The sequence below is a fragment of the Hirundo rustica genome, chromosome 5, assembly GCF_015227805.2.
Source record: "Hirundo rustica isolate bHirRus1 chromosome 5, bHirRus1.pri.v3, whole genome shotgun sequence".
NCBI lineage: Eukaryota > Metazoa > Chordata > Aves > Passeriformes > Hirundinidae > Hirundo > Hirundo rustica.
The window spans coordinates 22944845-22968689 of NC_053454.1; the positions used below are offsets into that span (position 1 = coordinate 22944845).

Sequence of the window (23845 nt, forward strand, 5' to 3'; positions counted from 1 at the left end):
ACACCAAGTGAACAAGTACTTCGTTGTGAGATTTTGAATTTGAATCTCCTGCAATCTATCTGCTGATCAGAAGGCACGGAAGGAAAGCACAGGGCAGAAGCCACTCCCAAAATCAGGTCCAGGTTGGTCAGACTGCTCAGTGTCCCTCCTCAGGCAATGCTGGAAGGCAAGCCTGTCCCCTCAGAGCTCAACAGCTGAGACACTAACTGGGGAAGGTTCACCCTGGAACTCACCCAGCAACTGACACGAAAAAGCAAAATTACCTAGAAAGAGTCTGACACAGAAACATCCCCCAAAATTTCCCTACAATATACTATTCAGTACATGGATCATTCAGCACCCCGCTGACACATTCTACATAACCAAAATCAGCAACTGGAGGCTAAGCAGCAACTTGCTGGATTGAAAGAACCAAATCTCAAGCAGTTTCCTCAAAAGCCCCACGAAATCCAAAACCAAACCAAAGACCCAGAGAAACATGTTAACAGTAACCTGAAGTAAAAAAATCTCTTCTCAAACCTGCCAAGATTCCACAAATTGGATTAAGAGCCCAAACAGGAAAGAATTCAGTAAAACCTACAGTTAAAATAAGCTTCAACACCTAACCTACAGTTTTCATGGTGTTAAGTACACATACATTAAAGTGTCTTTGCCAGGCCATGGTGCAGCAGTTACAAACCACACCTCAGCACACTCCAAATGACACAAATCTGCAAAAGGTGAAACCTGAAATGTTGACGTGCACCTTTACATGTTTACATCTAAAAGTTTACACACAGTCCATATGCTCTGTCTGAGCATGGCCAGTGCTTCCATCAGGCTCTCAATTCATCTGGTGTTCTTTGTCCATGAACTAGTACAAAACCCATTATTCATCTCCTATACAAGGAAGAAGAACTTGAGCTGCTGCTGGTGAACACTGCTTCCAAGGACAGCAAGTAGCCTGCTCACAGAAGCATTTAAAAAAACCCCAAAACACAAGCAGGTCCTTTGAACCAAACTATCACGTTGATTATACTGAATCATTCATTTATGATAAAGATTTGTGAATACATGAAATCTGGAACATCTACTTGTCCTCAGACTACTTTTTTTCTTTGTATGAAGTGTAAACATGGCTTTTCAGAATGCCAACCTGACTTGTCTAGAAACCACACCAAGGATGTCACCTCCACTTTGACAGTTACATTTTTAAGTTGAGACCTTCCAGACTAAACTTCACCAATACCTGGCTAAGGCACGAAGTCAAAAGAAGCGTCAGCAATACCAGATCCTTTGAGAAAACATGATATAGCCAAGGAACAGAGTATTGATTAAATTCTGGTAGGGAACCAAGGACACTTGAGACTATACTAGAAACTGTACTGACAATGGGGACTGCTGGGCTTTTCCTTCTCTTTGCCCCTAACAATGTCTTAAAACATATCTCATATAACTGTATTTGTAATATTTTTCTTTTGTCCAAAATCTGATCCACATTCAGAAGAATCGCTGAGGTTACATAAGCTTTAATTTACCGCAAACATAAAAGTGTACACTGGTATGTATTTTAGCAAGGCTAATCCAAAAGGCTATTTCAATACACGAGAACTTGAAACCTGTGATTTATTATTTGGACAGGTTAGGTACTGATAGGCTGATTTTAAAGTTTCAGATGTTCCTCGCAAGGTACTTAACACTCCGTGAATACCTAGATTATACAGCTTTAATCAGCAGTAAAGCATGAACTGCATGACAACTTACAGACAGCCAATTATTCTTAGCTAGAAATTCACGCCAGCTTTTAATTTTGTATCCCATCTTGTTTAATAACAAACAGAGATGTTAACTTTATCAGAGATTGCATCTGTGTTCCTTACAAAGATAGAAAAACCATGTGAAAGACAGATATGAGTAGAAATTATGCCAAGTCATCATATCTTTCCTGTATTTTTGCTGCTGCTTATTTTGTAACCTAAAAGATTTGCTATGCACTGGTTTTAATTTGTCTATTACAAGAAGATCTTTAAGAAGTACCCAGCACGTTTAATAAATGCATAAAAACTGTGAGAGCACAGAATGTAAAAATGAAGGGACACGGACAAAAAGGTACTAAAGCAAATCAAAATCATGGAAGAGAAGCTGTTCATATTAACAGTAGACTAGGGGCAACACACTGAATGAACTATCAAGAGGAAGAACTCCAGATATGAAAAGCAGCATGTAAAAATACTCACGATCTTATCTGTGGCAAGTCTGTTTCTATTTTATGACCCGTGTTTCTGAAAATCTGTATGGCTGCCTCAGCTACCTTATCATCTTCCATCCTGAGGCACTGCAGTAGAGACTCATAGGTCTCTGCAGAGTGGAACGAGGTAGGATGTGTAAAGGACAGAACCTGCAGACACACATTAAAAAAAAGGTATATTTATTCATAGCAAATGAATAATCAGAAAAACAAAATGATGGCTGTTTATGAGCATTAGCATCAATATAAACAGCTGTTATATGCCCAGATGAAACTATTACATTCAATAATTTCATTGTGGAGAAGATTATACATAAATTTTCAAATAAATTCATCTAGGTTTTGTTTGTCAGGTGTTGAGGGTTAAGTCTCCTGTAGAATTCCCCCCCCCAAGTTGCTAAGAGACTAAATGCTGAGTACTTAACCTGGACAAAAAGAAGCTGATCACTTAGTTTGGGGGAGGGAAAAAACGCTCAGGGAGAGAGAGCTGAGGGTGGGGGGTCGGGAGTCTCTTGTTTTCCGGGGAGCAGAGATCAGGGGCTGCTGGCTGCTGGAGTCCACGGTTAACGAAGGAGTCTGGTCCTGGGAATTCTACCATCTGTTGGAGTATCCAAGAATTCGGAGTTTCTTCGCTATCCTGCTGGATTTTGGGTGAGACCGGGTCCCGCCGCTGCGGCTTCTCCGGCATTGCCACCCCTGCCTGCCGAGGACACCCCCTGCCTGCCGAGGACAATCCACCGCGCCCGGCTTCCAGCCATCAGCGCCGGAGCTTCCACCGTGTGCCCTCGGGGTTCTGTTCTACTATTGTTATAATTGCTGTTGGTTTTTGTCTGTCCTGTTATATTTACTAGTAAAGGACTGTTATTCCTTTTCCCCATAGCTCTGACTGAAAAGTTTTATTTTTAATCTTCCAAATTATAATAACACGGAGGGAAGGATTCAAATTCCTCATTTACTAGAGAGGCCTGCCTCTCCACAGCAGACACCTGTCTTTTCAAAACCAAGACAGTCAGGTCCTCCTGTCCTCGAAATATTTTTTAAGATACTACAATATTTGAATATATAAAAACACTTCTTCAAATGAACACTTATTCAAGAGTATTTGTTTATATTGCAATCTATTTAAGAACACCTCTTTTCAACCTAATTTAATGAACTAAAATTTTAGTTTTTCCAGAATCCGTAGTCCCTGATCTGAAAAGAAACAAAGGCTAAGATATCTACAAACAAAACATGGGCTACTGTTTTCCAGAGACTTCAGATCCTTCTTTCTACCCTTTCCACTTCTCAGCACCACTGAGAACACAAGTTCCCTTTTTTCCTCTACGTAACGTGGCTCTTGAGCTAACTGCTTGTTTTCCTTCCAGTGTCATGCACACCCCCAAAAAGGTGTCTCTCTCAGTCTCCCTGCTCCTCTCACTTTACCTCTACACCTTCTTCTCTACTACTTCCCTAAGCAGAAACCAATTGCTGCTTTAACATGTACATTTCAACTCTCGGCACCCTTTTCAAAACATACTTCTTCCAACAAACCATCTTTTCCTTTATTCTTCTTTCACAGGAGTATTAATAACCAGTTTCATACATTAAAGAAGTAATTATCTAAGTAATAACTATTAAAGCCATGCTAACATTAATTTGTTACTCATGCCACTTTTGTCCCTTCCATGACAGATTATAGCTGCATTAATGTAGATTACCTTGAGAAGTTCAAGTCCTGCACGAATAGCAGTATCAGGACTTACACCCTCCTCTTCATCATCAGCTGTCCCCTCTATGGATTTATTCATTAGTTTTACTAGTGCACTGAAATGAGAGATACAAAAAGGAACAAACAAATAAGTATGACGATGTTAAAGGCTGGGGATATAAGCAAGATTACTTGGTTTTCACAACATATAAAGGGAAGGCAACAGTCCCTCGTGGGTGGTGTTGGCATTGCTGTTTGGTTTTTACTATTTTTAAGTTATTACATTAGTCCTTTTCATTCTAATTTCACTTCCTGCAAAACTAATTCTTTAGGGGGGGAAAAAAGTCCATCCAAAAAAACCTCCACCATGCTTGTGGCATTAAATCAACACATACTTGCACAAGTTTCAGAATGTAATTAGGTTGCCAGACAAGTCTCAAAAGAAATCAAAACGTTCTCTTGCACAATCCCACAAAAGCTAATTAATTCAGATGCTATATGGAAGACTGTGCTGCAGTTAACTGTGTGAAAATTATGTTCAGAGTTTTCACCTGAAGCCCCAAAAATAGAACTTTCACCATGAACTGCTAAAATAATTTTGCAGACAGCACCACAAAGCATCATCAAAAGAAGTTGCATCCTCTAGGTTGCTGGGAATGAATACATCTACATAATTTTGATTTAAAAGTCACCCACACATTTAGTGCTAGGACAGACCAATTTAAATACCACATTTTTTTTTTTTCTTTTGCCATTTCTATTATCTTTTTAATCATTCATGAGTCAATTGTTCATGATCTTTCAAACTTACCTAATGGCTTCTGAGTCAATATGTACAGGGGCAATTCTTTCCAAAAGAAATTTGACCATTTCCAGAAAAGGATTTGTTGGCTGCTTAGGATTTGCAAGTTTCCGAGCTATCTCCCTCTACAAGAATGTTAGATAGAAACAAGAATTACACTTGTAAATTTACTTCTTTACCATGTTGTTGCAATTTTACTTCTTTAACATGTTGAGTAAGTTAAATATAGTCACTACTTTTTACCACAGAGATTGTCTATATAATCAGTGAAATGTATTTTAAGGGGATTATCTCCACACCTCTCTTTATCATGTTATATTCAAAGCAGACATACTTTACAAAGCCATTGAAATAGATTTCTAGTTAAGAGTTCTGCAAGGGCTCTTAAGAAGTACAGCCCAGATTCAAAACAGTTTTAAGGAAGAGTGAAATGCAGAGCACAGAAAATATATGACTGTGGTCAAGTGTAATCCAGAAAACTGTGGGTAACCCTGTAGTACATGACATTTCATAACAATGAAAAAAATTGTCCTGCTCCCTTCCCTAGAAAATTTCTGAGCCATTAGACAAAACCCAAGAAGTCTATGTCTACTTGTAGGCGCTCTTTGTGATCTTTGTAATTTCTGTCAATGAAATTGCTTAGTTGGCTTTAGACCACTAAAAAAAATATCTGTGGTGGTTGGCAGAATCTGGAAGGGGACAATTTAATACTAAGGTGTATATTTTCATCAAAGAGGTTAAATAACATGAAAAAAGAAAGAGTGATTTCAAAATACTATTCTAGGATGAAAAGTATATTAATAAATTATTAATTTATAATAACAACATGCAGATGGTAATAGATGACTTGCAGGTACTTGAAAGTTGAATCAGTGTGAAAAGACTGTTTGGGAACCCTACCACAAAACAAGAACTTGAAATAGAATATTTAAAAAAATAAATTGGTCCTTTAGACATTATGCTTGATGCTCATAATCCCAGGAAGGAATAAAACTAATCTTTTCTTAAGATAATGATTGTAATTATCTTTTCCCTAATCTCTACAAGTTAAACAAAAAGGCATTTTTTGAAAACTGGAAACATGTAAAAACCATGTTTAGGTAACTAAGGCAACCATTCATTCCAGGTAGCTGGTTTTTTAAGCACAAATATTTTTGGGATAGTTTGCTTCTCCATTTCCTTACCACACAGACATCTGCCTGTTTACAAGAACATGTAGGGCTAATTAACAGTTCAAGCTGGGACCGAAGTTTCTCATCATCACCCAAAACCTGATTGAATTTCTTCACAAAATCTTGTGCTTTTCCAGGATCTGGAAGGTTTTCTGTATGATTAAAAATAATTTAACATGAGATACACATGCAACTTCAGCAAGCCAAGATTCACAGAAATACACTTTCCAGGAATGCTGTAGTAGTTTATAGAATGTTTACAGAAAGTTATTAACACTTACTTGCTATGGTCATCAGCTTTCCAAACATGGCAGCACTGTTTGCTTCTGACTGAGGACAACAGCAAAAACAGACAAACAAATCAGCAATATCTTCTTTATAAAATACACCTTTAAGCTGAGTTGTTAATTCTTCTGCAGGACACCTTTCTACTCCTGAATCTTATGTTTTATGTTTTTGTTTAAAGAATACATACTAGAACAGTGTAACTATCATTAGCAGCTACTACACAGAAAGGGGGAAAATCTTCTTGTAACATCAAAGAATTGCAAAAATTCATTAATTCACGTAACAGGTCCAAATCAGGAAAAAGACCCCAGTACCTCTCAAAACAGAAAATTCCCACAAGCCCACTCCCTCACCAAACACCGTCCACTTAAAATTTCTATTAGTAAAATTCCAGTACAAATACTTAAAAACTTATTTTTTCTAACCAACAAAGAAATCATTGCTTTATGTTACACCATATTCCATTTTCAAAATCTCTTAGAAAGTGAGAAAGAAAAAAGCCTGTCAAAAGCAAAGAAAAACCTTTGAAACTTTTAAAACTTGTTCTAAAGTTCTTGAGCAGTACTACAAAAGAATGATCAACAGAAGGAGGTCAAGCATTACAGAAAGCAACTTTACTTTGTGAGAATGGAATGTTGTCTACTTACAGAAATCAACGAATAACAAATTTACACTGAACAAGTAACACAGTATTAAAACTCCCCAGTAAATCAGCCCCATAGCTCCACTGGAGAAAATATAAGTATTTTCCAAACCGTACAGTGGGTTGCTTATGCAAATCCAGCAATTCTCGTACATGACTCCTTAGCATGTTCTGGCACTTCCACATCTCATTCAGTGCTCTGCAAAAATGGGAAACCAGAAAAGAAAAGCTTCTTCATGACAAGAACATGCTGGATGTTTTAATAAACAAGGCTGTTGATTTATCTTAGAAGCGCAACACGGGCTAGGTACAATCAAAACCTACCAAATACTAAAAATAACTGTTGAAAACAAGGTGGAATTGATTTTCCCTTTTTACAGATCATCATCTCTCTAATTCTTCTCGGAACAATTTAACATATGCAGGATGCCCATAGTATTTCTTACAACCACCCAAATAAAAACCAGGCCACTATTAACCAGAATTCAGTTACAGATACCTTCATCACAGTCCCTAATACAGAGCAAACCTAGAAGTCATCACTTGTGCACATTTAAGTCTGCATTGTTCTCATTTGATGAAAACAAATGGATAAACCCACCTCTCTCAAGTATCATGGGATCTTTTAGTCTAATGGATGTGTCGGGTTTGTATATAAAAGGGAAATGTTTTCAAATATTATGCCACTTGCAAATAATGCTAAGCATCCATTATTTGTATTTTTATTATACAAGTAAGGCAAGCGAGATGTTAGAAAAGCCTAAGAAAGCAAGTATTAGTTGAATACCAACTATACATACTTGACAGCATTTGGATCCAAGCTAGCATACAAATAGTACAAGCATTTCATTCGCTCTTCTGTTTCCAGATTGTGTGGAACAAGATACTGAGCAAAGATTTTCTCAACCAGCAATCTGCAGCAAAAGAGAAAAAAGAGAAATCACTACTGTACATGTCAAATAATAGTGATACCTTTCAGACAAGCTGAAAAAACAAGAAATAGTGGAAGTCATTAAAACCGGATTTTTCAACAAAGGAGGAAGACAAAAAAAGCAGTGGCCTTTTTCTCAGCAGTAAAAATTCTTTCCACTACCAATAGAAAGACTAGCGGGAACTGCTCTTCGAGAGCTTTCACTTCCACCTCTAAGAGGGAGTAATCTGCCACCATCCAAATTCTCCTTGCCTTTAGGATCTGAGAATCTCCCTTTGTTTATTCTAATATATAGAAGGAAGGAACACAGTAAAAAGCTCAAATAAAGGAGAAAGAATACAAGAATATAACTCAAAGGGGAGGCAAAGTAAAAATCTGAAGTCTCCTTGAGGGAATGGTTAAAATTGAATTGTAGTACCTGAGAATCTACTTATTCTAATACATAACCTAAAAATCAGCACTAAAAAGGTAGAGATGAAGGAACACCAAACCATAGACAATTAAAGGGGCAAAAGGGAAACTAAGTGAGAACAAACCAAACCAGCAATAACAATCTCTGATTATTTATCTATTTTAAAACACATTTGAAGTTCTACATCAAATACCAACTTGGAACTACAAAATGCAAGTAGCTCATCTAATTATAGGCCCCAATGAAAGAACATTCAAATGTTAATTTAATTCATATTAATGAAAGCTGTGGACAATGTTCAGCTATACAATTTCATATTTACTGACAAATACTGTGTGTGTTTTCTACCCTTTTCACTGTGTACCACTGCACTAGCAAGAACTCTGTGAGTGCCTTGTACAAAGACCACAGCAGCACAGATCAAACACACCTTATTTCTGCTCACAGAGCTATTTTTCTTGAAAGAAAATTCCAAGAGACATGATGGCAAGACAGAGGAATAAAAGGATGACCATGCATATGGATACAACTATCTCATGGCAGCCCATCAGTATTAAAGAAAAAATGGCTTTGTCTCTTTAAATGTACACTTTCCTACTGATGACTCCATGAACTAAATAGTCTGGGGAACAGGATCTTCAGATCTCAAGGGACTCCATCTGTTTCACAAACTAGGAGATTGGAGGCATCAGAGCTCTTACCAATTTATGAACATTGCTCTAGTCCATGTCTCCACAGATATATATATTCTAAAAAGCTGCTAATACAATGGAAAGACTGCATCATCCCTTCCCTGGTGCCTGTTGGTTAGGGTCAAGATTTACAAAGTGGGAATAACTGCAAGACACATTTCTCTCCTGCAAGGAAAGTGACTGGCTAGCATAACAATAGTTGATAACCAGGCGCTGTTTCAGGTGTGGCTATTCCACCCCATTCCCTGTGTATTTGTTGCAAAACAAAGAAGCTCAGACAACACATGAGAGGCAGCTTTTACTGTCAGAAGTTTTCACTCTTGAGTAGATGTGTTTATCAACAGTCAAGCAACAACAAAAACACTATCAAGTGACCAAGTTATCAAAGTGTGGAAAAAAATCTGTTCTGTTCCACTTCACACCTGAATTCTGTGTGATACTGCACTATTATCTTCTGAAAGAACTAGAGTTATTCCACGCACCTCCGGAAAATATTCCAAGGTTTAGAGCTGTCCAGTGCTATTTTTTATCCTCTTTGCTGCATTACTGAAGGAAAATAGGCCAGAGTTGGCTAATTTTGGCCCACGCTTGCTTACGTGTTTAAAGGATTGGATAGACTGTCTTAAAAGATCATAGCATTTCTATAGCTCTTCAGGTGCTAAATCTTTAAAATCCTGACAATAGCACTGAAACACATTTATCTCTCCACTGAGATCAGGAAACCAACCCAATGGTGTCACTGAGCAAGAACTTAATTGTCAGCCTTTGAATACTGGTAGAATTTGAATTAAAATTCAGGGTATAAAACTGACCTAGAGGAACATAAAAAATCAAGCCACCAATCTTTCAGTGTGGACATCCCAAAACCAAACAGGATACAATCCATGCCTCCTCATGAAAAAGCTAGTTTCAATAGTGTAATCAGACTTTCTGAAATCATGTCAGAGAAGGAAACTCAGCTTTGATGACACACTCTTCCCTTAAAATTCCTTGCCTAATTTCCATCAGTGTTCTGCATTTGCTGTGAGCAGAAATACAGAAAACATCTGCCCCATTCAGTATACAACTCTAATTCATTCTCTGTCCACTATCAAATCTGTGTACTGAAAATGAGATGTAGACATGGTAGAAAAACCATAAACCTCTCAATGCAAACTAAAGTATATTTTTATGTATAAGCTGCATTAGCTTTCTATAAACGATGTGAAGATTTCCTGATTTTCAAAAGAGATGCAAACTAATCAAATATGTAACTATGGCCCACTTATGATCAGCCAGATGAACAAAGAGAGAGCCTTCACCACTGCAGTGGTTAAAAATTTACTATCATAACCAGCAAGTGAAGGAGGCCATTGGCCCATTCAGACTAGTCATCAAAATAACAAAACATACTGAAGTAGCAGGCTGCATAAACAATGGGCTAAGAAACACTGTAAAGAATTTTCTGAGTTTACTGTATGAAAAATCTAGGCTGAATTTCTGCTTTTGTGTGACCTCATAGCTTCTCTTTTTCCGAAAGGCTATTAATAGTCTTCCAAAACCTTGGCCAAAATACTTTTTTCAACACCAAAACGGTATTTCAAAAAATCAAAGGGACGGAGTGACAAAACAGAGATGAATCAAATGTGAAAGCAACCCTGACGTTTCTTCAGCTTTTAGTCTACCTAAAGGTCTGTACCAGAAGGAGAGATCTATGTATGTACTGTGGTGTAGACACAACATTCACACACAATGGGTTTTTAACAGCCTGGCCTCTGGAAAGCAGTAATGCAAACAAGAACTGGCATAGTAAATGCCACATTTGACCATTTTTTTTTCTACACAGTAGTTAGTTAATGAAAATCTGCAATCATCATAGATCTAGTTCCATCAGTATATAAAAATGAATCCACAAACAGATAATATAACAATACTGAATATGTGCATACATGTCTTAATGGTTAATTAAATACTTCATACATCAACCCACAAATACAGAATATAACAGCTTTCACAGGATAAGCACATATTTTCAGGTTACCTCTTATCACTATACAATTAAAATTAGGAAGACTTAGATAGACTCACTTGTCATCAATGCTATTTTGATAATATATGTGCAAAAGTTTATCCTTTATCCAGCTCACTTTCTCTGCAGCATCTTTTCCAGCCTCAGCATGAAGGCAATACTTCTTGTACAGCTGGGCAAGACCCATCATAGCTTCTTTTCTTACTCGCCACTTGACAGGGAAGAAATTAAAAGAAGTTGGGGAATTGGTTTTAGTATATAAATAAATAAATAGATAAATAAATTAATCGATCAAACATACAAAACACAGTAAAGATGTAGAAACATGAAAGACAAAATAGACACTTTCTGATCTCCAATATTTAGACACTTCAAAAGCTGAAAAATACTGTTTGAAGCCTCTAGATGAGAATTTGCAAAACCTGTGTAAGGGTTTTCTTGCCAGTACTATGCAGATTAAATACTGCCAGTACCCAAGACCTCAGTATTTCTCTGCGTTGAGCAAAGAAAATCTGGGAGCTCGCCAACAGAAAAGAAGTTAAGTACAGCTTAGCATGTATGCCTAAGTGTCTTACTGAGTCAGGGTTTGGAAGGCTTATCTATTCAGAGACAGGCACTAGAAGGGGCAGACTTCTTTCTTCCCATTGCCTTGCACCATCTTATAGCACCCTTCCCTAGACACGGAGATCTGGACCCTCAGCCAAGCCAAACCTGCCAGGCTTGAACTCTTAGACCCCTTTCCAGGACAGTGCAAGAGGCCCATTTTGCTGAAGCCTTGAAGCAACTGCTCTAAGACTACAGGGATTAAGGAAAAAAATCCGAAAACCCAGAGAACAACAGCTACAGGAGAAGTTTATGGGTTCTCAATCTTGCTTTTGGTGCTCATACTTTATCCCCTCGAGTAAATAACAGGTATCCCATTAATAAACAATTTAACTCAAGATCCATAAGCCATCCTGCGCTGATTTGTGTAAGGAATCATACCCGAACCAACTTGAGGATTAATTTAGGCAGCACAGTGTCTCGTGCTGAATGGTTTACGTAGTTAAACCTCAGAAGACATTTGTTTTCCCACATAATTTAGAAGAAATGCCTGAAATTCAAACTGAGATAATTTCTTCCAGAATACACTAGGTATCACTCCTGGCCCTGAACTCCCCAGGATTAACAATGCACAGATCATTTCAGCCTATGAAGCATAAATGTAGATACTGTTATTCATACGGTGAGTAACTTCCTCAATCTTGTTAAACTGAAGGCTTGACTCAATACCACGGAGATAACTGCACATTTAATTTCTTAATAGTTTTACCGAATAATTTCCTTTTCTTGAAGGGCAAAGAAAAGACAAATGTTCAAGATCATATGGCTCATATCACCACAAGACACCACTAGCTGTTGGAGTAGGTAATAACAATAAGATGGAAAAAACCCCTCGTATTTTGTTACATATTTCTTAAGTATTAGAACACTAAGTGACAGGTCAAGACTGTAATGAATTTTCTAGAACAGAAAACAGTAATTAGTTTTCACAAAAGAGAAAAACTTTAGCTATAAATAGATGCTATTGTTTAACTTTTCTGCAGGAATTTGTTCACTCCTGTTGCAATCTAAAGCACATTTTAAAGAAAATAAAGGTCTGAAAGGGAAACACTTTCAGAAAAGTATTAATATTTTTCTGCATTCAGATATACCCTTCCAATGCAGGTGATAGCTTCATCAGATCTCTTATATGAGACAGGAAGGACGGCAAAACTTGTTAGAAGAAAACAAATAAGGATTTCTAGAAATCATTCCAGAAAACTTAAGCCTAAAATAGAGCAACAAGGGGTTACAAAGGAAAGGAGATCTGGACCAGCAATAGAATTCTGATTAGTGAAACTGCTGTAGAGTACATCTCTGAGCATGTAGAAAGGCAGTTGCAGACTGACAGTAGGAGACTGTTTTCAACAATCATGGAAGCAAGTCACTGAATAGGTGATACATGTAGGGAAAAAAAGAGTAAGATGCTTCTGAGAATTAAAGCTGAAACAGCAAATAAACAGAAAGAGGAATGTAATGATTAGTTTCAAAGGCAGCATATGAATAAACATAGCTAACAGAATTACCACCCTGATTTAATTAACAAAAGAATTCTGATAACCTTAGCTTCCTTGGTTGACCAACCTAATTAAATTCCTCCACTGATGACTGTTGGGCTGAGTTTTGAAAATAAATTGCTATTGAAAGTTCAATACAATCCCCTACCCATTAGAATAACTAACCTATTCCTTTCATAAACATCCTACAATCATTCTCCTTTATCTGGAAAAAGCCACAGTAGTTTTCAGCACAGTTAAAACTAACACACATGCTGAAAAACGTGTAGAGGAACTGAAAATTGGTGTATGACTCTATGGTTCCTCGCTCTATAGCTTTTGACTTCAAGCTGATGATGTGCAAGTCAGTTCTTATGGAGGGCCTGGGTCTCTATTCATAAAGACTGCTGGGAGAAATGCCAATCAAGTCAGCCATCAAAACTCTCTCAACTTCTCAGGTTCTTAAGATTATTCCAGTAAAATGGAAAAGATTATTTTTGTTATTTGTTTTTAAAATGTCTCCTAATTATTCTAAAAAGTGAAGATGATGTAAAGACCCTTGAGACAGAGTTCCAGTGGAGCTTTCCTAAGAACAATTATAGCCAAAGACTAGATGTCAGTTCTTGGGAAGCATCTATTACCAGAGTTACTTTTCTATCTGACACAACAAAATGGATTTGAAAATTACTGGTGGAAGTGGGGTTTGTTTGTTTTAAATAGTTACAATCATAATTCAAATGTCTATACAGATGAAATCAGCTAAGGATGTTCCTTTAAAACATTAAGTAGGGTCTTCTAGCCAGAAACTTTTACTCTAATAAATGTTTAGACTATCTTTACCAATACTGTGCCAATTAGAATATGATGAAGAGGAAAAAAAAAACCCAGATCGCTTAAATGGCATACCATGTAGCAAATTTAATTTTTTCCCCTGATTTATAAAGATAAGAGGCAGAACTGAAATGATTCAGGCATTTTACTTCAGCCTGTTGGACAAGCGTTCTTTTCATAATAATAGCAATACTCAAGCATTCTTTTCATAATAATAGCGATACTCATTTGATAGATGATTGCAGGCCTAAAAAGACAAAGTCAAGCTGATGAATGATCATTTAGGAGTTTGCAGTAGATGTGTCCAACAAAAACCCAGCTACAAAGGGTAAATGCAGCCAGCAAAATACAGTGTTCTTTTAAAGAAAAGGAATTATTAAAATAGGTATAATGCACTCAGCCTGGAATTAATAAAATCCTACACAGAAAACTTAAAGACAGTTACATGGACATTATCAACGCTCCTCTCCCAAACTGGAGAAAAATCCTAAAAATAATAAAAAACAGATGAAAGTTTACAAGTCCTTGATCTCAATTTTATAGCACTAATTATATTTACGAACACATTCTATATTGCTAAGGTCTACTTCAAATGCTAAGTATTTGCTGTAGCAATTTCTAGTCAGTGCTCAATTTTATTTTCTCCTCAGGATATATTTTCATTAAAGCTCTCTCCAGAGATTTTTACAGGAGAAACATCATATACAGACAAAGTTATTCTTCACTGGTTGCCTGAAAAAGCACCTAACTTTGAAATACAACATTTCAAACCTCTGACTGCTGTGAAATGACTTAGTCAAACATATGAGGAACATTAAGTGCCGTCACACTGATTTAAAGCCACACAAAAGAAGACCTGGCTCTGTAGAAATCAGCATTACAGCAGTGCAGCAATAGCTGACTGCCTCTTACTGACAGCAGCACGTCAAATGAAACAGACACTGTGTTGAAGACACAGTAACAATCATCCCTTTCTCACTAGGTGGAAATCCCAGGGGGAAGTGGTGGCTATGCTAAAAGTTTTTAGATTTCATAAATGACCTTTTGGACATGTGTAGTGGCTGAGAAAGAAGGAAGGTGATCTTGATCACTTCTGAGAAACATGCAATGTCAAGGTGCAAGTACAACTAATTGAAGAACTGCTTTGTAATAGTGAACCAACTCAAAATCAGTATTTCTCTGTGTAAAAGTGATCCTTTTCTCAAAATCCATTATAGTAACAATTTCACTTAAAAGGGGAAAAAATATGTAAAATTAAAAAGAAAATAACTGAAGTAATTAGCTAGAATGACATAGGGAGCATTCTTTTAACAGCCTATCAAAAACCCCACAATAATAAGGGAAAAAACCATCAACATGGCTACATAGCACAGAGAAGTCTGCCATTAAGCATCACCATCCAAAGAGCAAAATCCGACAAAATGTAAACAGGAAATGGTGTGAGCTCTGGTAAATTGAAAGTAAATCCTTGATGAAGCATGGGCAAGAGTTTCAAAATGAAGTTATTAAAAGCATCCTAACTAAACATCTTCACCAAAGCTCCCAGAAGCAGGAAGCCTTCCAGACCCTTTCTGTATGGCTGGAAGACAAACGCATTTAATCCAGGAGAGAGGTCTGAAGAGGTTTTTTAAAGTATCATTAAGAGACACTAAAAAGAAAAAAAAAAAAATAAAGCAAGAAGGAACAAAATCATTAAGACCAGGTGGTAATCCGTCTATGACTTTTACAGGAATTTAGACATTACATACTGAATACAAATTTTTCTATTATTGCAATCTATTCATAAACAGACTGAAGACAGCAAACATGAAAGAAACCAAAGAGTCTGAAGAGGAAGAATGTGCCGCTCATCAGAACACCTGATTTGGAATGGGTAAATAAGTTGAAATAAAACAGTAACAACAAAGAGCTGACACTACTGAAAAAGAGGTTAAGGAAATGTGTCACTGAACTTTATACAATGGGAAGTTTTATCTAAGAAACAATAGCTTAGCAGACCCAGAAGAACATCAGTAAAATGTATTAGGATCCCAAAAAACTTCCAACACAGTCTCGTACCAGAGGGCCTTTAAATAAAACTTCTGTTGTGAATTAATTATTAACTAAAACATAGCGGGAAATGGGTGGAAGTAAATGACTGGTTTTCACAATGAAGGGTAGAAAAGGAACCTACTGCGAGAGTCAAAAAGGAATCTCTGACATTTAACATACGGAAAATTATTAGAAAATTAACCGAACCGTGTGTATAAAATTTACTGAGGTAGTCAGATGCAACATCATAATTAAGAATTGCAGAAAAATGTCATGCTACTCAATCGTTACGATATGAAATGGAAGGAATTCAGATTAAGGACAGGTTTTCCCACTAGCATTAACACTGCATGTACAGTGTTTGCTAGTATGCCATCTAAAGTTATTCAAGGAAAACACTGATGTTAACACGAATGTTTTCCAAAACTGTCAGCTCAGTGCTCAGAAATAGAAGAGACAGACAGAATGTTTCAGAGTAAGAAAAAAAGTTATCATGAAGTATGTACACGATGTGCTGCGAACTGTGAATGCCATTCAAAATCAGATGCTCTGATGAGTGGCACACTGTTCCTAAGTCTGGTCATCTTAGTTACAACAGGATAGATAACATTCAGACAAGAATGATCAGAAGAGTGTAACAATCAACTTGTGTTGAAGTTTATCAGATGATTCTTCAAAATGGAAAACAAAAACTGGAGAAGACATGGTATTCATATTTATTAAATATAAATGAGTTATATTCATTATTTTATGTAATCCAAGAACTATACCCTGTCAAATTATCAGACAAGTTTCAAAGCAAACAAGTGAAGTTACTTTTCCCAAACATGCATTAAACCTGAATTTACTGATGCATATGCCATGGAGGCTTTTATAGTACAAATAAATTCAAGAAAGAACTTGATAAATACATGGAATAAAGTTCTGTTGAAAGTTACTATGAAAATGGGCCAGCAGACTTAAGAAATCCTTAAATCACAAATTGTTGGAAGCCAAAACTGACCATTGTGAGGATTATAATGGGTTATAGCGACCTTTGGCTTAAACATGTGTGACCGTTCTTATGTCCTTACAACGTAACAGTGTTTATCACAAGTCAACGACCCCGTTTGCTTGACAACACTTGAATGACACCACCATAATACGGAACTTCAATTAAGATGTTCTTGTAAGAAAATTAATTTTTTTCCTGGCAGTATTCTTGTTAATAATCAACTCTGAAGATTCTCTGAATCTGTGGCTTTACCAAAGTTTATTAGAAGCAGGTAATTGCTGAAAATATGCTATTAACACTTACCCGTTTGTCCAGCGTTCTTTCCCTCACAAAGCCAAGCAGCTGGTCATTGACTAAAGAGAGATCTCTCTTGCCCGCAGTAATAATTGTAACAATAACATCATGTCGAATGGCTTCTTCTGGGTCATGCGATCTAACCTTCAAATATTCTGAGTAGAAACAATGAGAAGCTTGGCTTTTTTACATAGGTGTGATGTATTCTGATTTATTAATAATGTTTAATCAATTCAAAGTCAGTCATATATCACAACCTATAATCGGTTAAATACAGAACTACCTGCAGAAAACATCTGTTCCAATATCTTTCTGTGTTAAATATAAAACATTTAGATAGCTGTAAATATCAGAAGAACATAGGAGTGATAACTTATATGACAATCTCATCTACAAGAAGGAATAAAGTGAAATAAAGTTGACTAGAATATATTTTAAGTAAAATGGGAATAAGAAGAAACAATGAGAAGAAACTCTCATTTCCAAAGAGTGAAAAATGTAAGTAATAAATCAAAAATACTGAAGATAGCTTGCATCAAAAAACAACAGTATTTTCAGTTAAGCCTGAAAATCTTTTCATAGTTAAAATGATACTACAGAGAAAGAAGAAACTTCATAGTTAAGATAGGCAAAAAGGCATTTTCTGAATGTTCAGTAGAACACAGTAGCGGGGAACTCAGTGACTGGTTTAGAAAAAGTCAGGTTATTGCACCCGTATTTACTTTGCCTCATCCAGAGTTTCTTTAGAACTTGAATTTCTTTAAAATTCATTCTGCAATGGGTAGCTTCTTAACGACTCACTCTGACAAAGTCCACTCAAAATCACACACTCCTCCTCTTTCTTATAACTAGCACTTGTCTTCAACAGAAATGAATTACTCAGCAGATATCTCTTCCACGCAGCATCAAACATTGGACTCGATACATTCCAGAACTACACTGCTATGCACAAAAATAGTTACACAGTTCCTTGCTCATTTTGTAGATTATTCTAAACCCCTGTATGAGCATCTCACCAGTGAGGTCTTTTGCTAAGTCTGGATGGTTCATTAAACAATGACTGGCGAATTTCACACTCTCTAATCTCACAGGGACATGGATATCATTGAACCTAGAGGGACAGAAGATGATGAATGTTAATTTTTAATTAGCTTTGCAAATCAGTATTAGTCTCTATGTAGTAACATGTGTTGATAGTATGTTAACTATTAAAATACTTTTATATGACGAAACTAGAGAATATAAATGTTTTGAATTCATCTCCATAATGTACCTCATACAAGTATTCGTTGTTTCTTGTAAATTCAGTCAAGACTAAAATTAAAGAATAAATATGGTGTATGTGGATAAAATGTTGACCCAGTGGATTTTGCCCACTGACTTCTGAACACAGTTCTCCCTAAAATGTCAACTGTGTGTGCGTATACATGCACAAAATTATAAAAAAATGTAAATTAGCATCAACAGGAACCGTTTGAAAACATTCATTTTTTTAAAAAATCATGAACTTCTACATTTATGTAAAAGAAACTATCCCTTCACTCAAAGATAAGTGCCAAGCAAAACAGTTGCAGATACAGCCGAACAGTATGAAGTTTCAGACAATGCTGGCATAGCTGTCATGTAAATTCTGCTATGCATATAATGTGTTGTCTAACTTATATGCCCATAGCTGACAGCTATATAGCAGCAGTTCTCTAGGTTTCTTCCGTCTAAAATGTAACTGTATGCAGTTTTGTGCTTTGAAGACTTAATAAAGTAGCTTTTTCAAATACAAAGAGTTATATCCTCTAAAAAGACAATGAAAAATGCAATACTGTAAGAAAACAGACAAAGAACATAAAGGAAGAACAGAAATTCAGAATTCTATCCCATTTCCTTACCGCCCAAGAAAGCACTGCCAAAGAGGTCGATTTTGCGTGGCCAGATCAGAATCCTTGGAGCCAAAGAGTTTCGCCAGAAGTCGAACAACAGCCAAACGTTCTTCTCCATCATTGCTCTAAAAATCAAAGCATGAAAAAGGAACTGTAAATCATTATCCATAATACCTTAGTAATAACTTTCTTTCTGTTTTGTGAACAGTTAGATTAAATCCTGAGTTTGAAAACATTTCTGATAATCCTCATTCTCTTTAATTATCTTATTGGATTAATATGAGGCAAAATATACAAATACTTTTTAGGATAATGTATTACAGACACAGAATAAATGGCTCTGCTTTGAAAGGACCTTCTCTTTGAGGAATAAAAATCCATACACAGTACTCTTACAGCTGACAATATAAACAATTAGTGTTTTGTTTTAAAACATTTTTAAGACTACTTTATGTGTGTGGAAAAGATACAAATTAAGATGTTATAAACACATGTGCACTAATGAAAGCTACATGTAATTTCACCAAATACCTATTTCTTGGTTATTTTTGTTTGTTGCAACCATAGCCTACATGTACATCCACACAAAATTATTTCTCTTGTCCACTTACAATCTTAGGGAGGACAAACAGCTTTTTTATTAAAACCCCCACAGACTTCCAAATCAGGATAAATCAACTATTTTCAAGGATTCAAAAGCAGTCAGCTGACTTATTAGCTAACAATAACGAATCTGATAAAACATTAGGAAATACTCCCCTATTATTAAAACATTATTTCATAGAAGAAAATTCTGCAAATCAATACTGAAGCTAACACATTTGCATTTTGTAAGATAAGCCAACCACAGCTTAATTAATTCATAAATTTTCGCTGTAATCCAAAGATTAAGTACATAAAGCTTTTGCATTAGACTGCATTAATTCATCATTATAATTATTATATATATTTTGTGTGCATAATACATGTTTGCAAGCACAATAAGCACATAACAGCATACAAATTACAAGTATCCCTTCTTTAATATTATATTTACCTTCAAAATAAAGCAATAAATACAGAATTTTTATCCCCGTAGTAGAACACTTATTCAATCTGTAGCTCTGCACTTTTAATATCCCCACAAATTTTACTGACTGTCCAAAGCTACACTGTAACCCACCTTCAGCTTGAATTCCAGCTGCGGCATGACAGACAGCAGTAAGTGAGGATCTATGGCAAAAAGCTCTTGTATCAAGTCAAACACATGTTCTGATAAGTCACTTACTGAAGACTTTCCCAGTACCAGAACCTGGTTAAAAAACTAAAATACAAACAGTATCATGTAGTATATTTTCCTTCATTAATACAAACATTATTTTAAAAAATTATTTTAACGTAGTATCATTAATGGCTTTATACTAATGGAAGGCACTCAAGGCATAATTTCTTCATTACATCAAAGCATTTCACCCTTACGGTTTTGGGTCAAGCAAATTACAAACAACCTTCTCAGTTCAGTTCTATTAATTCTATCAAGAGAGCTTAATACATGACAAATTGTTAATTTCAAATCTTAGTAACTATCTCCCAAGGAAATTAAGAGTTAATAAAAGAATTGTTAACTTAAAATGCATATTAATCCAGTAGAACACTGATCAAAAAAAACTAGTATTCTTAAAAAATTTTCTTATAGCTGAAACCAAATCCAACTGAAGATCATCAAATGCTGAAAATAAAGGTTCCCTGCTTCAAATCCATTTTGAACAATGTCAGATGTCTTTATGTTAAGCCTTGCAGTATTTGATGGGTAAGGTATCAAGGTCATTAGTGACCTAATAGAAACAAAATGAAGTAAACTATGAATTATTTATTTTTGGATTTATATAAAGTATATTAAAATTTAATACTTCCTATTAGATACTGTGGGTTAATATTATTTAAACAGTGCAAATGCAACAGCAAAAAAAGCTATTATACACTTGAAAAAGAAAGTAAGGAGAATAGTATTAAATAAACTCAAAGGTTACTTTATGTACTATCCCGCTACCAGATATGACTAATTACAAAGCTTAAAAAACCTGGGGAATTGGAATGTGGTAACTGTTAGTGAGACTCCTTGAGCTTTCAAACACTTACTGATTAATCTTTTATGAATCTGCCTAATTCCCTTTTAAACTACCCTGAATTTCATTCATTTTATTGGCTTCAGCACCAAGGAAAGGCAACAGAATGGATCAGACCACATTCATCAAAGACTGCAGCAGCTGTATTAATAGGCAGAACGTACAGCACTCACATTCAACAAGAAGGAATTATAATTTGAATCCCTGTAAAAAACATAGTTCTTTTATTCTTTATGACTACAAGTCATAGCAAGTTTAGGAGGGGAAAGAAAATGTAGCAAAAAGCCGGTAGTTTGAAATGCTACATCCTACAGCTTGGTATGAAATGAGGCTGTCCGGTTTGCTGGACATATGAACTATTAATTCCTTCGTTGTAACGGGAGTTTTGGTGATCACCATTTTCACAGCCTAGATTTAGGCTTAACATTAGACTGAGATGGATAAAAATTAATTTCCTCTTAGCTTATTTGAAATCCTCCACACACTTAACAACCAAGCCAACAATATCCTATTTGGAAAATTGTAGCAGCTTCTATAAACAGTATTTAAAAGGACAAAAATACCCATCAAATCTCCAATAAATCAAGACGGTAAGAAGAACACTTATTGCTTGCAAGTAACATGGATTAATTAATTTACATACATTGGCAATACACGGTTCAATGGTCTGGACGGTCCTTTTCAACAGGACTTTTGCAAGATCAAACGCTTGTTTGTTAAGGTTCTGAAATAAAATATAATAAAACTTTATAGAGTTTTCACATGCAATAACAGATTTTGAAGAAACATTATCATACGTCCATACTCAGAAAATTTACATTCACCAAATCTGGCACTGAAGAATGAATGAATTTAAATTAATATTTCAATGTGGTTTTGTTTGCCCCTCACATACTCATTAAAGGTACACTCTGTAGCAAGTTCAGCCTTTTCTAGAGAGTAAAACTGTGCATTGACTTCTCCAGAGACTGCACCACATGCTCTGAGACAGCCCACAGTGAGACTACAGAAAGCAACTACACTCCGGCAGACTTAACAGTTAACTTTTCAAGTAAGCATTTGATTGTAACACGACAAATCTGAAAATTGTTTATATTGCTCTTGAGTAAGAAAAAGAATGTAATTGCACATCTGAAAAACTTGACTGTCCAAGTCTGTACAAATCCCATATGCAGTAGCTCATAACATCTAAGGATTAATGCAGCCTGGAGGGGGGGGAAAAAAAAAAAAAGTATGGATGAGCTGATTGCCCTGAAAATTACAAATCACTGCAGATAAAAGGCAGGTAACACCTAGGGATGACTGATTCTTGGAAATACAGTATTTGGCAAGTCTACATTGAGAACAACTCCCTCATGTTCTTTTAACTAATGGGATGACAAAGACATCAATAGATAGCAAAGAAAAACAAGTGGCCAAAGGCTCAAAGAAATTATCTCCTCAGTCACCGAAGCACTAAACTGATGTCTCGTTAAAGAAGACAGACCGAATTGCATGAATTCTTCTCAAAAAATATCCCAACGCTTTTTCCCTGAACCTAGCCAGGATTAAAATCTTGTTGACTGGTATGCTGGTAATAAACTAAAGGACTGCCAATCTCAAACTTTAAAATATATTTTCTATGGATCTTCAGTACAGTTTCTTACAGACAACCAAACCAACAATCCTCCAAATACACACACAAACGCAGAACATCACAATACCGAAGAACCAAACACCAAAATAGCCTAGAAAAGTAATATATAACTTGATAAAACAAATAATCAACTATTTCAACTTTTAGGAGAAAAGAAACCCTGTGAATCTGGATTACTCATACAGTAGAACATGCAGAAGAAAATACAGATTTTTAACACATGCAAGTGTTTTTAAGGAATAACTTATGTAAGACTGGGAAGAAAAATACTCACTGAATAGCACTACTTTTGAAGTTAATAAAAACAACTACAGTTTGAGGCCACAGGTCAAAATGTGAGCAAAATGTAACATTCTACTGCTATTGAAAACCTGGATTTACTAGATGAGAGTCACATTAGCACACACAGAGAACAATGCACACCTCGCTATCCCTTTACTATGAATGGATGTACAAATTAATATAATCTAGATTTGGAGGTAGGCTGTACATCATGTCTAATTAAAAAAAAAAAACCAAAACCAGACTTCAAAACACATTGTTTCAACTTCTTTATAAAGACAAACTTCCATCAATCTTGCCAGAGTGATATTTTTCTTATGCCATAGCAGAGAATGACTGGTATTTGACTGCTTTGCATGGGCCTCCAAGTAGTGCTATTGTATGCATTCTACAAGAAAATCAAATGTGTTCTTAAGGCTATAATGCTTCTGATTTTACATATCTAAAGACAAGCAATATAATAATGGAATTTTCTTGGAGATGTGTTCATGAAAGGAGAACATAGTTACAACAGTCAAACTCTGCTGGGCAGATCAGATAAAAGAACATTCTGGTTGGTGGGGGTTTTTTTAACTACCGCGGTAAAGCAGTCATTTAAGCGCTGTTGTTACAGGAAACAAAGTAACACAGACTGACATACTGACCAAATTACAATACTGAGCACTGACTACAGGATATTATTTTGCTCAGTCATGACCAAGAGCTGGCAAGGGTGGCACCAGTCCTCTAAGTGATATCAAATATGCATTACAACCCAATACTTACAACCAAGTTTACCCCCTCTTTATCAGAGCCTTGTTCGAGAATTTTCTTCATTAGGCAAAACTATAACAACGTTAACATTAAAGGATCACA

At 35.9% G+C, this 23845-nt stretch overlaps 1 protein-coding gene across 2 annotated transcripts in view; it reads right to left on the bottom strand.

The window, feature by feature from the left end:
* The window catches only part of PDS5A (PDS5 cohesin associated factor A), a 78564-nt gene that overhangs the window by 20450 nt on the left and 34269 nt on the right, over positions 1–23845 (bottom strand). For both annotated transcript variants that reach the window (XM_040064177.1, XM_040064178.2), the window contains exons 7-19: positions 21716–21796; positions 20130–20270; positions 18977–19092; positions 18110–18204; positions 17103–17248; positions 10925–11076; positions 7623–7736; positions 6940–7021; positions 6173–6221; positions 5904–6043; positions 4729–4844; positions 3928–4033; positions 2217–2377 (exon numbers count right to left, since the gene is read on the bottom strand). In XM_040064177.1, the coding sequence (XP_039920111.1) occupies positions 2217–2377; positions 3928–4033; positions 4729–4844; positions 5904–6043; positions 6173–6221; positions 6940–7021; positions 7623–7736; positions 10925–11076; positions 17103–17248; positions 18110–18204; positions 18977–19092; positions 20130–20270; positions 21716–21796 (1499 nt within the window). The remainder of the gene's footprint in view (positions 1–2216; positions 2378–3927; positions 4034–4728; positions 4845–5903; positions 6044–6172; positions 6222–6939; positions 7022–7622; positions 7737–10924; positions 11077–17102; positions 17249–18109; positions 18205–18976; positions 19093–20129; positions 20271–21715; positions 21797–23845) is intronic.